The following is a 15,582-nucleotide window of genomic DNA, read 5'->3' on the forward strand; positions in this document are numbered from 1 at the left end:
GAAAAAAAACAATTGACCACATTTCAGTAAACTAAAACAAGTATTTTTGTACCATGCTTGAGTGTTTCCTATTTTCCTCTATACATATGGTAACAAGTAGGTGGAGCTTAACCATTCAGTAACTGGCATGCAGATAAATAACAATACAATTCATTTGTATACAACATGACAGTTATTGAACGTTACCCTTGACAACATGCAACAAAACAGTTACATCACACACATAACCCTCTTAATGAAATCAATCACGCATGATTTCAATAACTCTGGCTATGTAATTAACCTGACGACTTAAAACATAACTTTAATATTGTTTCCAAACAAACAATTTTATTGCGGTTGCATTAACAACTGACTGCCAAACCGTAACGCCGCCCAACCAATCGATCAACAACGAATTGACAAATCAATTTAATATCTGGCGACTCCAAAATACCACCCAAACTTTGTTGGTGAGTGCACCAGTAAAAATATTTCCAAGAATATCTCTTTTTTAATCAACAAACATGTTCATCTTAACCTTTAACCATTCTTTTTAATGTAGTGGATATAAAAAGCTGTGTATAAAAGACTTAACATCACAGAAAAAGAAAAATTAATGCACTTACACTGACTGGGTAAAAATCCAGCTAAATACTGACTTACATTTAATTTTGTAAGATTCATAAGACTTTATGGTAAGGCGTATACATTGTAAGTTGATAAGTATACAGTTTTCATGATGATTATTGACTTTTTCACAGTTTTGACGTCAGTTACCAGCATGTCTTTAACAGGCTGGGTTCTGTCAAACCATAATTCCACACAAAATGAATATATTGGTTCTTGGATTTACCGCTACCATTTTTCAGATATTTTTAAGTGTATATATTTTTTTATTTTTTTTCGAGCAGCTGGTTAAAGTTTTCGCCAAATCTCAAACAAAAAGGGTCTTCTGAATGATGGATATGTTTAAGTGCTTAAAAAAACAAACATGCTTTCTGTAAAGCCATCAGTTGCTTCAAATAGAGTTATTTCATGTCATGCTCTGAAAATTGCAACAGTTCCAAGAATGCCTGTCTTGGAACGTTTATGGCCATATTGTATGAGAATATATCCATGAATTTACTAATAAAGGGAAGAATAAGTTTATCATTTTAGAGCACTTTCTTTCCAAATATTGATTTATATGGTCCGCTCAAATTCCGAAGAAATAAAAACTAAATAGGTCTGGCCTTATAAACTGACAAAAACACAAATAAGTACTATTATTAGGTTCATTGCACTGAAAGAAGACATTATTCGCCCATAAAATCATAGGAAAGCTGTGACAGCCACTAAAAATGCAAAATGGTGCTAAATAAAGAAACTTTTTCAACAAGGTGTTTCTTGGCATGCTGAGTCAGTGTGTCACACTCACTCACTCTGAATATATTGCCATGGAAACAGAAGTGAGCGCTGTAGCAGTGGAAACAAAAGTGAGAACCATTGCTATGTACGCAAAACTGAGAACTATTGCAATGGAACCTAAAGTGAGCGCTCTAGCAGTGGAAACAAAACTAAGAACTGTTGCAATGGAACCTAAAGTGAGCGCTCTAGCAGTGGAAACAAAACTAAGAACTGTTGCAATGGAACCTAAAGTGAGCGCTCTAGCAGTGGAAACAAAACTAAGAACTGTTGCAATGGAAACTAAAGTGAGCGCTCTAGCAGTGGAAACAAAACTAAGAACTGTTGCAATGGAACCTAAAGTGAGCGCTCTAGCAGTGGAAACAAAACTAAGAACTGTTGCAATGGAAACTAAAGTGAGCGCTCTAGCAGTGGAAACAAAACTAAGAACTGTTGCAATGGAACCTAAAGTGAGCGCTCTAGCAGTGGAAACAAAACTAAGAACTGTTGCAATGGAACCTAAAGTGAGCGCTCTAGCAGTGGAAACAAAACTAAGAACTGTTGCAATGGAACCTAAAGTGAGCGCTCTAGCAGTGGAAACAAAACTAAGAACTGTTGCAATGGAACCTAAAGTGAGCGCTCTAGCAGTGGAAACAAAACTAAGAACTGTTGCAATGGAAACTAAAGTGAGCGCTCTAGCAGTGGAAACAAAACTAAGAACTGTTGCAATGGAACCTAAAGTGAGCGCTCTAGCAGTGGAAACAAAACTGAGAACTATTGCAATGGAAGCAAAACTGAGAACTATTGCAATGGAAGCAAAACTGAAAACTATTGCAATGGAATCTAAATTGTTGTAGCAATGGAAGCAAACTGAAAACTATTGCAATGGAACCTAAATTGTTGTAGCAATGGAAGCAAAACTGAGAACTATTGCAAATGGAACCTAAAGTGAGCGCTGAAGCAGTGGAAACAAAACTGAGAACTATTGCAATGAAACCTAAAGTGAGCTTTGTAGCAGTGGAGACAAAACTGAGAACCATTGCAATGGAAGCAAAACTGAGAACTATTGCAATGGAACTTAAAGTGAGAACTTTTGCAATGGAATCTAAAGTGAGCGCAGCAATAGAAGCAAAACTGAGAACTATTGCAATGAAACCTTAAGTGAGCACTAAAGCAGTTGAAACAATTGTGAGATTTACAATTGCAATGAGAACAAAAGTGAGAACAATTGCAATAAAAACAAAAGTGAGAACTATTGCAATGAAAACAAAAGTGAGAACTATTGCAATGAAAACAAAAGTGAGAACAATTGCAAAGAAAACAAAAGTGAGAACAAATGCAATGAAAACAAAAGTGAGAACAATTGCAAAGAAAACAAAAGTGAGAACAATTGCAATGAAAACAAAAGTGAGAACTATTGCAATGAAAACAAAAGTGAGAACAATTGCAATGAAAGCAAAAGTGAGAACTATTGCAATGAAAACAAAAGTGAGAACTATTACATTGAAAATGAAACTGAGAACTATCAAAAGGAAATCAGTACACTTGCAATGAAATGAAAGTAAGAGCTATTTATTGCAATGAAAAAAATAAGAGCTATATATTGCAGCGAAAACAGATGTGAAAACTTTTACTAATATGCTAATTATCAAAGATTTTCAGGCAGTGTTGACAAAACTTCCAAATTGCATTTTACACTGCAAGGCACTGTCACAATTGAGCAGAACAGAACAGAACTTTATTTGACATGTATCAACACAGTTCATAGTCCTAATCAGGCGATCCTTATCAATGCAGTTACCATATGATTAAAGGATCACTCATTGAAGTGCTTTTTCTACATAAACTGAACTATTAGTGAAGTTCCCTGCGGCAGCCAATTGTATAAAAATTTGATACGTTGTCCACAGGTTATCTTTTAATTACTATGCACATTTAAATTATTCGATTGTTTAATAGTAGTTACTGAATAATATATTGATCAATCAATGAACTTGTTGGATAAATTTGACCAAACCAAAAGATTTACTGGTTTTATGCAGTAATGGCTGCTTTAATTAATGGCATCATCCAAGAACCAATCTTTAACTACGTAATCTTACGGTGTGTTTTTGGATATAAACATATATTAATCTTACAGAAGTTTTGGAGGTTCTGGATCTATCCTCCATTTTGGATTTCGGTGTGGTAGGCAGGTGGTTCTCACAGTACAGCTGTCCCTCCATATTCTGTTTCCTGAAAAATATAAGACAGCAAAACAATTAAAGGAGATGCCAACTCAGCAATAATGAACTTTGCTGAAATCTTATACCAGGATAGACTATGCGCAGGTTGCAAATTAGAATTTACTAATGTTTAATATGCAGTAAAAATCTGATATTGAAGTCCCCCCCACCCCCTCCCCAACTGGATCCGCTAGTGATTTGGTATCATTTGGCTGAAATTGTTTGTACAATATGTTTTACGATGCCATATAAAAGATCTTATTGGACATGTATTTTTTTCATTAAGTGAACATCCATCATCTTCACTTCACTGATGAGCGGCTGAGGTATAACCTTTCTCATTTAATTATCATAATACATTCACTATAAATGACAGCAGAAGCATCATCGCTGAATTTGAACACTATTTCTATAATGGGACATGACTCCATCTGGTCTTCAGAGTGATTCCAATAAAGTGGTCACATATACGCAAACTAAGGTAAACTGATTGATTTCGTGACAAGGACACAATTGTGATAATGTGACAATTACTATCATGATAGATTTTCTGTTGAAGATTTTGACAAGAAGCAGATATGTGCTCAAATGCAAGACGGATTGTTAAGATAATCCAGCCACGTTAGTTGACATATCAAACATAGATAATAACTTATCAGATGAATGCAATATCATTATAGATGATGATAATGATGACGATGATGACGATGATGATGATGATGATGATGATGATGATGATGATGATGATGATGATGATCGTGTGATGATGATGATGATGATGATGATGATGATGACGATGACGATGCAAACTATGACTATAAAACAACAATGTTGACAATACTGAAATACAGATTGTTAGAAGACAACAAAAACTCTAGATATCCTTCTTCCTATGAACAATTATCTTCACAGAGTCAACACATCGCACAGACATGATTTGGCGAAAATCAGAAAATCAGAAAGTCAGAAATTGTTGACCGTGGATGCTTGTGTGTGAACATCTCATTACAAACTTCTTATTACGATCCAATAATGCAATCACACACAGGAGAACAAACTGTGGGTGGCAACATTATCCTCGTTTACAATCAAAGGCGATATTGTCTCTCAGACTTTCAGGTTTTGTGATTTCTGTGACCATTTGGAACTCCACGGCCATTAATTTTCCACTGAAAACAACCTCAGATGTACATGGATGGTTTACAATGTCAGGAACCTTAACATTTTAACTACGCATCAAGTAGATTGCATAGTCATTTCAGTTTAGCTGCGAGTTAAATTTAATGACTTTACTCTTGGGAGTCTTAATTATTTATGCAATTATTCTCTTCATTGGCAATCATTTTAAACTTAGATATACAAAATACACGTTAATTAATACTATTGTTAAAAAAATTACGAACTTCTTCTACTGATGTACAGGCATAATCATCTGAGGTTGTTTTCAATGGAAAATGGCCGAGGAGTTGCAAATGTTCTGTGGCTGTATGGCCTAATAAGCTCATGAGGTTGGCACAACCAAATTCTAAGGTGCAATGCAACTTGGTCCTTGGAAATAAATCTCTTAGATATTCAAACTCTAGCTAAAGGCTAAGTCTGGTCGTCATGCTCATGATGTACTCAAAAGTCTAAGATGCAACTGAATCCTTCAGATAAGATTTTTTTCCCCTGACAACTTAATTTCTTAGACATACAATCTGCGTGATGACAATCAACTTAATCCCTGGAAGTAAATTGGTTTTCCTCTGAAGTGTTCTTTTGTAAAATGCACTGCATCCAAATTGTTAGAAATTGGAAATGGAAATTATATAATTCCTCATGATTTTTAAAAGAACGTTTGAATTATTTGTGGTTAAATGACACAGTACAAATTAGAAAGGAGATAAATAGGATTTAATTACAGTGAGAATTCCAAATTTGGCTAAATGTTACAGTACTTAAGTTAGGAGATAAATAGGATTTAATTACAGTGAGAATTCCAAATTTGGCTAAGCATTACAGTACTTTAGTTAGGAGATAAATAGGATTTATTTACATTCAGAATTCCAAATTTGGCAAAATGTCACAGTACTTTAGTAAGGAGATAAATAGGATTTATTTACATTCAGAATTCCAAATTTGGCTAAATGTCACAGTACTTTAATTAGGAGATAAATAGGATTTAATTTCAGTGAGAATTCCAAATTTGGCTAAATGTCACAGTACTTTAGTTAGGAGATAAATAAGATTTATTTACATTCAGAATTCCAAATTTGGCAAAATGTCACAGTACTTTAGTAAGGAGATAAATAGGATTTATTTACATTCAGAATTCCAAATTTGGCTAAATGTTACAGTACTTTAGTTAGGAGATAAATAGGATTTAATTTCAGTGAGAATTCCAAATTTGGCTAAATGTTACAGTACTTAAGTTAGGAGATAAATAGGATTTATTTTCAGTGAAAATTCTCTTTGGCAAAATGTTACAGTACTTTAGTTAGGAGATAAATAGGATTTAATTTCAGTGAGAATTCCAAATTTGGCTAAATGTTACAGTACTTTAGTAAGGAGATAAATAGGATTTAATTTCAGTGAGAATTCCAAATTTGGCTAAGCGTTACAGTACTTTAGTTAGGAGATAAATAGGATTTAATTACAGTGAGAATTCCAAATTTGGCTAAATGTTACAGTACTTTAGTTAGGAGATAAATAGGATTTAATTACAGTGAGATTTCCAAATTTGGCTAAGCGTTACAGTACTTTAGTTAGGAGATAAATAGGATTTAATTTCAGTGAGAATTCTCTTTGGCAAAATGTTACAGTACTTTAGTTAGGAGATAAATAGGATTTAATTACAGTGAGAATTCCAAATTTGGCTAAATGTTACAGTACTTTAGTTAGGAGATAAATAGGATTTAATTTCAGTGAGAATTCCAAATTTGGCTAAGCGTTACAGTACTTTAGTTAGGAGATAAATAGGATTTAATTACAGTGAGAATTCCAAATTTGGCTAAATGTTACAGTACTTTAGTTAGGAGATAAATAGGATTTAATTTCAGTGAGAATTCTCTTTGGCAAAATGTCACAGTACTTTAGTTAGGAGATAAATAGGATTTAATTTCAGTGAGAATTCCAAATTTGGCTAAGCGTTACAGTACTTTAGTTAGGAGATAAATAGGATTTAATTTCAGTGAGAATTCCAAATTTGGCTAAGCGTTACAGTACTTTTGTTAGGAGATAAATAGGATTTAATTTCAGTGAGAATTCTCTTTGGCTAAATGTCACAGTACTTTAGTTAGGAGATAAATAGGATTTAATTACAGTGAGAATTCACTTCTTCATAATTAAAGATATTGGAATGTAGAATTAAGGAACAGTGTCTGATTTTAAGAAACAGTGTCTGATTTTAATGTTTTACTTATTTATACTAACCATATATTACATTAATCCAAAGTCTTAAGAACAATACAAATTAGCATTGTTAACAGTAACTCTTTCCTCTGTATATATTTTTTTTTAAATATTTCCTTTCACTTCCACTATCCTCAACTTAAACCATACTATTACAAATTGACATTTTTTCTAAGATATGTTTCATTTGGACTATGACCTTAAAATGTTTTGATTTCACCAACGCAGACCTGTAAATTTGTTGATATTTTTTTTAGGAGTACTTATATCTTCGAGTACATATCTATTATAAAAGTGCAAAAAAATTACAAAATCTAGGAAACTCAGTTTAAAAGTACAAAAGCAAGGGAAGTAAATAGGTAAAAATTAATACTTTTTATCAATGGTAAGAGTTGAGTCCCTTTAAATGGAAAATGGATTTATAAGGTGATTTTTGTATTATATTCGACTTGTGTTTTACATTCCTTTTCAAAACATCATCGTTTATTATGAATTCTGGTAAATTAAGCCCGTCTGTACTGACCTGTGTATTTAATCGGCACACATCAGAATGTTTGTAATCAAGTGAATATGCCAAATGTCCAAAGGCTACAACACACAGTCAACTGATGGGTTAGTTAATTAAACGTGACAGATATACCGAGATATATATCAATTATGAGCATGTTCATAATTTACTACCATATAACATCAAAGTGAGGAAGGCAAGCCTATAATTATGGAGTGCAATTTATATTATAATGAATGATGCAGAAAACGCACCGACATACATGTATACATAGATTAAGCCCATTTTTTCTTCGCAGAAATTGTGTAGATGTTTAATAATTTTCATAGCCTACAGGTGCCGTAAGAGTCAGCTTTCGCGTGTTTATCGGCAAAGGTGTGCAAATACTTGAAAGTTGGACATGCAAAATTATATGGCATTCTTATTCTAATTTATCCAAATTAGACCACAAATGTACACAATAAGCTTTTTTGACTAAACAACATTAAGAAAGGAGTTAACTTGATTTCTGATGCTTACTTTTGAGATATTGTAAACGTTTTTAGTATGTTTGCAGAGTCTTATGCTGCGAGAGTTGCCTTCTCTAAAACTGAGCTTTAACAATAAGAGGCAGTATTATACAATGTTTTTTTTACATATAAAGTTATATACATTATAACGTCCATACTTATTTTGTATATAATTATATCCCATAATTTTGTTCACAATCCCCGACTTATACTTCCACCTGTGGCCATCATTATAATTTTAAGCGTGATAAAATATTCATTTTGTTTTAAGAAATATTCAAGTCATAAGGAAAAGATAAAAAAAAAGATTGTGTAATTTAACATGTAATCAGATAACACAAACTACAGTTTACGATTATCTACTGTCAGATAACCGACGATGACCTTACCATGTACATGTAACGCCTCAGGTGACTACTCTTAACTTAATTACAGGCTAACATCATTAATTGACTTATGACAACTAATTACAGCCACATATTTCACATGGAATAATAAAAGTAACAGGTGGCATGTTCTGTTATACTGACAGTGTCGCTTACCATTGTAATGAACAGAACTTTATTAAAGCTGCACTCTCACAGATTAAACGTTTTGACAACTTTTTTAGTTTGGGCTTGGAATGAGTGAATATTTGCAAAAATCCATGGAAGCCAGTGATATAAGATTGCTGACAAAAAATTAGATCACAGATTTTTATATTTAAGTTCAAAAATTGATGTTTTATGCATTTTTCTTAAACCTTTAGGTTTAAACCATAAAACACTAATTTTCGAACGGAAATATGAAAATTTATGATCTAATTTTTTGTCAGCAGTCTTATAATAATTATCATTTGATGATATTTACGGAAAAATTTGCCCTTTCTAAGAAAAAAAATAAAATAGTTGTTAAAGTGGTAAATCTGTGAGATTGCAGCTTTAAAGTTAACAATATTGTTTTAAATGTCCTCCTTGTTAACTTTTGTTGAGCACATCATCAAAAAATTACCGATTAAATGTTAACACCGATGTTGTTAATCCTGTTGTTATTACTTTAATTAATGTCATTACTGCTCTGAAAGTTTAATGGATAAACTTGTGATCTGTTGTATTTCTAAAAAGATTTGAGACAACCTTTTCAGCTTTTAACATATATTAAAATATATGCGCATATCATCAAATATTTCAGATTAAAAGTTAACAATGATTTTGTTAATCATGTTGTTAATTTTAACAAAGATCTGAACAATCGGCCCAGGTACACCTTTAAGTTTCAACTGAAACTATGAATTTCAATAAGAGGCATATGTATTTATCTCAAATTCTTATAACATTTTTGCACTTTTTAAACAATCTTATCTCATTTTCTTACATATATTGCTTCCTGCATTAGTGCATATCCTAGCTTTATACCAAAACAATACGGCAAAATTTTGGCATTGAAACATATATATATATATATATATATATCAGATTTCAAACATGACAAAAAACAATTCTGAATTAAGGACCTGAGCTACATCAGGATTTTTTGGAAATGGGTCTGTTAATATAAATCTTTTCTTTTGATTTACTAGAAGAAAATTGTGACAAATAATTACAATACTTATATATATCTACTAAAATATATGTCTTAACAACCCCCAAAACTGAATAGCTATAGTCATGTGATTTAATTATGGCAAGGGCACATAACTTTTGACAAGTGCAAAGGGGATGTAACTTCAGTTTGACAAAAAGACTGCAACATTAACCAATAAATTACAATAAGATTAAAGATTTATAAATTGGCCAAATCTTATAATTTTACATCCTCAGATGAATTTTTTATGCATTAAGTTAATTTGCAATTTCTTTTCATCATTGTAAGACTTCCGGACAATTGATAATCAGCATTGTTCTGATATGAAAAAAACATCATTAAAATACATGACTCACAGTATGGTATCGGACATTCTTTTGCAAAAAATTTCATTCAGCAATATTTTTTCAATGCCAAGTCAATTACCTGATAAGAATGGAATCTTTCATGCAGCCATTCTGAATGAAATCTGAATTAGGAATCACGCACAGGTTCAATTGTGTTAAAACGAGTATTAAAACGACATTAAACATGCATTATCCTCATTGTTTTAATGCCACTGCAGGGGTCAAATCAATACTGATCAAGGTTAATATTGAACCATGATTAATCTATTCTCATTCATAATTCAACATCTGGAATGAAATATGAGACGCAAGCATTTAAACTCCAATGTAACATTAAGAATCCCATGGAGCATTAATGTTAACATAACGCCGGTCTGTTGCTTTGACACTTTTTGAGTTATCACAGGTTCAAATTGGCTATATTTTTAATAAGTCAAGGGCCATAACTCTGCATAACATTGTCTGACAAAAAAATAAACTAACATGCATCATCTCCATATTGCTCTCTTTCTGCTTACTAAGTTTACTTAGCCTAGCTTGGATACTTTTTGAGTTATTGCAGGACCGAGATTTTTGTGGATGGACGGACGGAGGGAATGAAAGAGGACGGATGGACTGACGGAGGTGAAACCGGTAGGGGACTAATAAGGGGCATAACTTGATATTTATTGAAGTCGGAGTTATTCAGCTTGCCTTAAATGGTGTGTGTGTGTGTATTTACTTAATTGTCACTGACAACATGTGTATGTATACCAATTAAGTTTCATTTGAAGAACTTGAAATATTTTTAGTTAATTTATATGCCTCAACGCCAACAGCGAATTATCTACAACAATGAATGTCATCAAGGCTCAGTGTTATACCATAAACAAGAGCATTTTAATTAATTCAAAAAACAAAACTAACCAGCTAATTTAAGCAAAAAATAACATCATGCCATCCGTGCAACTCAAATGTTACACAAAAAGAGTAGTCCGGGTTTTTTAGTGAATATGTTAAAATTTGACCACTTTAAACCTAAAATTACCCATAATAGTAAACGATATACCCTGATATAGGTTCGTTTGGTACAGAATCCCGGATCTCAAAAAAGAAAAAAGAAAGAAAAAAATGCTTACCTACCAAACCCTATTTTATTATGAGAAGTTAGTGGAAACATAGAATTAATTTTTGGCCTTATTGCATAGCATATTTTTTACTCATCAATTTTTTATTAACCCTTATTTACTTTACATCATGATTTTTAATGAAAAGAAATCTTGCACGCAATGACTTAAGTTTTAACTTCTTATACTAAGCCTTATGTTGCTGAAATAATTGAGTAATTAAAATTCACTTTTCAAGTGTTTTTCCGCATTTTAAAATATTTCTGCTAAAGTTATGGAAGAAAATATTTATTTTTGCCCCTCATTATCTATGAATATATCTTTTCTAGAAGATTACAGGGCTTATTCAATACTATAATCAATCGAAGATCAATTATTGATACAAACGATTAGAGCACCTGTTTTATACATGGTGAGTCAACTACCCCACATACGGTTTGAACATTATGAAAAGATGTCTAATAATTAATCCTATCATTATGTATGCTAATCTGTTTTCAAAATATTTGTTTGTGAGATTACTGGGTATTAATCATTTCAGGTTCATATATATAAACATTTTTATAGGAGGTGACAACAAAAATGTGTACACGAGAAAACATTGTTGCTGAATATTAATAAACTGAATCACCACTTAACCGAAATAGGTTATTGTAATAGTTGGATGACATGAAGTAAAATCTTAATGATTAAGAATGGTCAGAATGAGCATACAGAACGAGCCCTTTTTAAACATTAGGATATTATTATAAGTCATCTAAGTCGTACAACCTCATTATCTGACACATTGGCAACACAAAATCTGACACATTGGCAACACAAAATCTGACACATTGGCAACACAAAATCTGACGCAGGATCTGTGTGTATCGGATGTCAGCTATATAAGTGGCTTATAATAGGTGGACTTAATATTTTAACACCCATGAAAAGATGAAATTCTTAATGATTATAAGCCTAATTCTTAATGATATCCTATTTGCAAGTACGCCACTGTCAATTTTATTCCCTCAAAATAGATGATAATTATATTCAAAAAAAATAAATCCGAATTATGTTGAAAAAAATAAGGATGGTAAAAATAGTTTATAATTTTAATCATCAAATTACATTTTTTTTACATTATCATCATTAATGTTGAAGATTTTACCTCATTTGAGCTATTGAAACTGTTTCTGACAAATTGCGGTTAATGAATCATTTTTTGTGGTTAATATAATATCTAGAAATACTATAATCAGCAATTTAATCACAATGAAATGTGTGTCTCAGTATTACAGGTCATATAGTTATTTTTAATACCAGGAAAATCCCATTTAAATAAATATATAAAATAATAATATAGTGCTTTTTTAAATACCTCACATTGTAGACAAACGTGTAAAAAAAGTCTGTTCCAAAGGCGAATTATAACAAAAGCTTCCTATTAATGAACTCTTGTTAATCAAAATAAAACATGCAATTTTTCTATAGTCAAGCATTCTTAAATTGTTAATAATAAAATAATCCAGAAAATATAACCAAACACTTAAACTTGTGATATCCTGAACATAATTACGAACCAGTCACATCATCACCACAGAAAAAATTGTTTCCAAAAAAAGTAACCATTTCATTAAGCCCTATTCCATCAACCCTCTAAGCTTTAAGGCATTGGCTCACTCAGAAATCCATTCAAAGACACTGGCAAATGACAATTCCGTATAAAATTCCTGATACATTCCGCCACAGAACATTATCCATATAGGGTGAATTCGATACAAGTCTTGTCAATTAAAAATGACCTTTAATTACCAACATGTTTTTTACGTCGTCTTTTTTAAGTGGGAGAAGAGAAAAAAGGTACTTACGCATTAGCTCCAAGACGTAAGTGCACTAGCTGTGTCTTTAAAAGCTTCCATAAAGAAGAATTAAAAATAGGAGACATTTCAGCATCTGTTTTACTCACTGCAGATTCTTAAAGGTTAAAATATTTTCTACAAAAAGGAAGGCAATGTGTAAGTTGTTTATAAAGGTCATGAACAATGGAAATCAGAGGGAAAAGCCTGAAGTAGCCTTAAATTTAACCAAGATTATGTTTAAATGCCAAACAAACACCAATAAAGACACAAACAAGGCAACAGGACAAGTATTGAGTATTGTTTGCAAATTGATTTAGCAAAACATACTCATGGTAAATAAGCATGATCGTAACAGTATTTTGCACCTAAGAGACATTCAATTCGTGAAGTCCCAACAGCAGCTTTGAACAGGCAGATTCAGTCAGATTCAGCACTTCAAAGAGTTTCAGTCAGATTCAGCACTTCAAAGAGTTTCAGTGCGATTCGGCACTTCAAAGAGTTTCAGTGCGATTCGGCACTTCAAAGAGTTTCAGTGCGATTCGGCACTTCAAAGAGTTTCAGTGCGATTCGGCACTTCAAAGAGTTTCAGTCTGATTCGGCACTTCAAAGAGTTTCAGTGCGATTCGGCACTTCAAAGAGTTTCAGTGCGATTCGGCACTTCAAAGAGTTTCAGTGCGATTCGGCACTTCAAAGAGTTTCAGTGCGATTCGGCACTTCAAAGAGTTTCAGTGCGATTCGGCACTTCAAAGAGTTTCAGTGCGATTCGGCACTTCAAAGAGTTTCAGTGCGATTCGGCACTTCAAAGAGTTTCAGTGCGATTCGGCACTTCAAAGAGTTTCAGTGCGATTCGGCACTTCAAAGAGTTTCAGTCAGTTTCGGCACTTCAAAGAGTTTCAGTCTGATTTGGCACTTCAAAGAGTTTCAGTCAGTTTCGGCACTTCAAAGAGTTTCAGTGTGATTCAGCACTTCAAAGAGTTTCAGTCAGATTCGGCACTTCAAAGAGTTTCAGTGCGATTCAGCACTTCAAAGAGTTTCAGTCTGTTTCAGCACTTCAAAGAGTTTCAGTGCGATTCAGCACTTCAAAGAGTTTCAGTGCGATTCAGCACTTCAAAGAGTTTCAGTGCCATTCAGCACTTCAAAGAGTTTCAGTCTGTTTCGGCACTTCAAAGAGTTTCAGTGCGATTCAGCACTTCAAAGAGTTTCAGTCTGTTTCGGCACTTCAAAGAGTTTCAGTGCGATTCAGCACTTCAAAGAGTTTCAGTCTGATTCGGCACTTCAAAGAGTTTCAGTCTAATTCGGCACTTCAAAGAGTTTCAGTCTGTTTCAGCACTTCAAAGAGTTTCAGTGTGATTCGGCACTTCAAAGAGTTTCAGTCAGATTTGGCACTTCAAAGAGTTTCAGTGTGATTCAGCACTTCAAAGAGTTTCAGTCAGATTTGGCACATCAAAACGTTTCAGTCAGATTGTTTCAGTCAGATTCGGCACTTCAAAGAGTTTCAGTCAGATTCAGCACCTCAAAGAGTTTCAGTCAGATTTGGCACTTCAAAGAGTTTCAGTCAGATTTGGCACTTCAGAGTTTCAGTCAGCACAAAAAAAGTGAACAATTATTTCATCACAAAAGCTGCTTTTTGCAAAAACTGTTGAAGGTGAGCTTTTTTCCCCCAATCTTTAAGAAAGCTTTGCAATTAAGAGCTGCATCTTTTCAGAAAGCTGTGTCTTTAGAATGTTAAGGTTTAATGCCTGAATGACTATAAATCTTTGACATTATGGCATCATTCATTACTGCTAGCTGACATTGAGCATTGTTAATACTCTTCACAGAAAATACATTACATTGGTGTCTGCCTGATTGGAAGAATTAATTTTTGTCGCTTGAAGATCTTCAGATGGAAATCACTGTGTGAGAAAATGTGCAATTTACTTTAGTTCAATCAAGAGAAAACAATGAAGTTTTGATGGGCAAAGTAAATTCATTTCCACAGAATATTGCAGATTCAGAATAACTGTAATACAATTCCAATTCTTAATCCGTCATCTTTATTGTCATCCTCCTAATAATCCTCATCATATCCCTTCATCATCATCATCATCATATCATCATCATCATCATCATCATCATCATCATCATCATCATCATCATCATCATCATCATCATCATCATCATCATCATCATCATCAGCACAGCAGCAGCACCACCACCAGCATCACAACCAACAGCACAATAATTTGTCATCATCTAAGCAGCACCATTTATATTTATATTGTACATGATTATCATGTACCACTTAATCAAAGCTACACAGTTTTGACATTTTAAATGTTAGTTTCAAAATCAGCTGATTTATAATGGCAAAAATGCCTTCAATTCAGTCATTTAATATGAATCACAATAGAACAGATCGCAATTGTTAAAAAAATGGCTGAAAATTTTAATTTTCTTAAAGTGCTAGTTACGCTTTTCGACCATAAATATGAAAAACTGCAATCTGATCTTTAGTAAGCCTTCTTATATCACCGGATCCCCGCATTCAAGCATTAAATTGGCTCATTCCGAGACAAAAATTTAAAAAAAGTTGTAAAAACAGTCAATCTGTGAGAGTTCAGCTTTAAGGAACTAGATTTAGGTAACATTGGTCTATAATGAGGACACTTCAAAATTTTGCTACAAAGGTAGTGAAAATTATCTGTGAATTTGATAATGAAAATAAAGACTCAAATTATCACCAATA

General features: G+C 32.9%; 1 protein-coding gene across 6 annotated transcripts in view; it reads right to left on the reverse strand.

Moving 5' to 3' along the window:
- LOC128246867 (rap1 GTPase-activating protein 1-like) overlaps positions 1-15,582 on the reverse strand; it is a 168,550-nt gene that overhangs the window by 26,714 nt on the left and 126,254 nt on the right. For all 6 annotated transcript variants that reach the window (XM_052965361.1, XM_052965362.1, XM_052965366.1 and 3 more), the window contains one exon: positions 3,504-3,600. In XM_052965361.1, the coding sequence (XP_052821321.1) occupies positions 3,504-3,600 (97 nt within the window). The remainder of the gene's footprint in view (positions 1-3,503; positions 3,601-15,582) is intronic.

This window comes from Mya arenaria, chromosome 9 (genome assembly GCF_026914265.1).
Source record: "Mya arenaria isolate MELC-2E11 chromosome 9, ASM2691426v1".
Taxonomy (NCBI): domain Eukaryota; kingdom Metazoa; phylum Mollusca; class Bivalvia; order Myida; family Myidae; genus Mya; species Mya arenaria.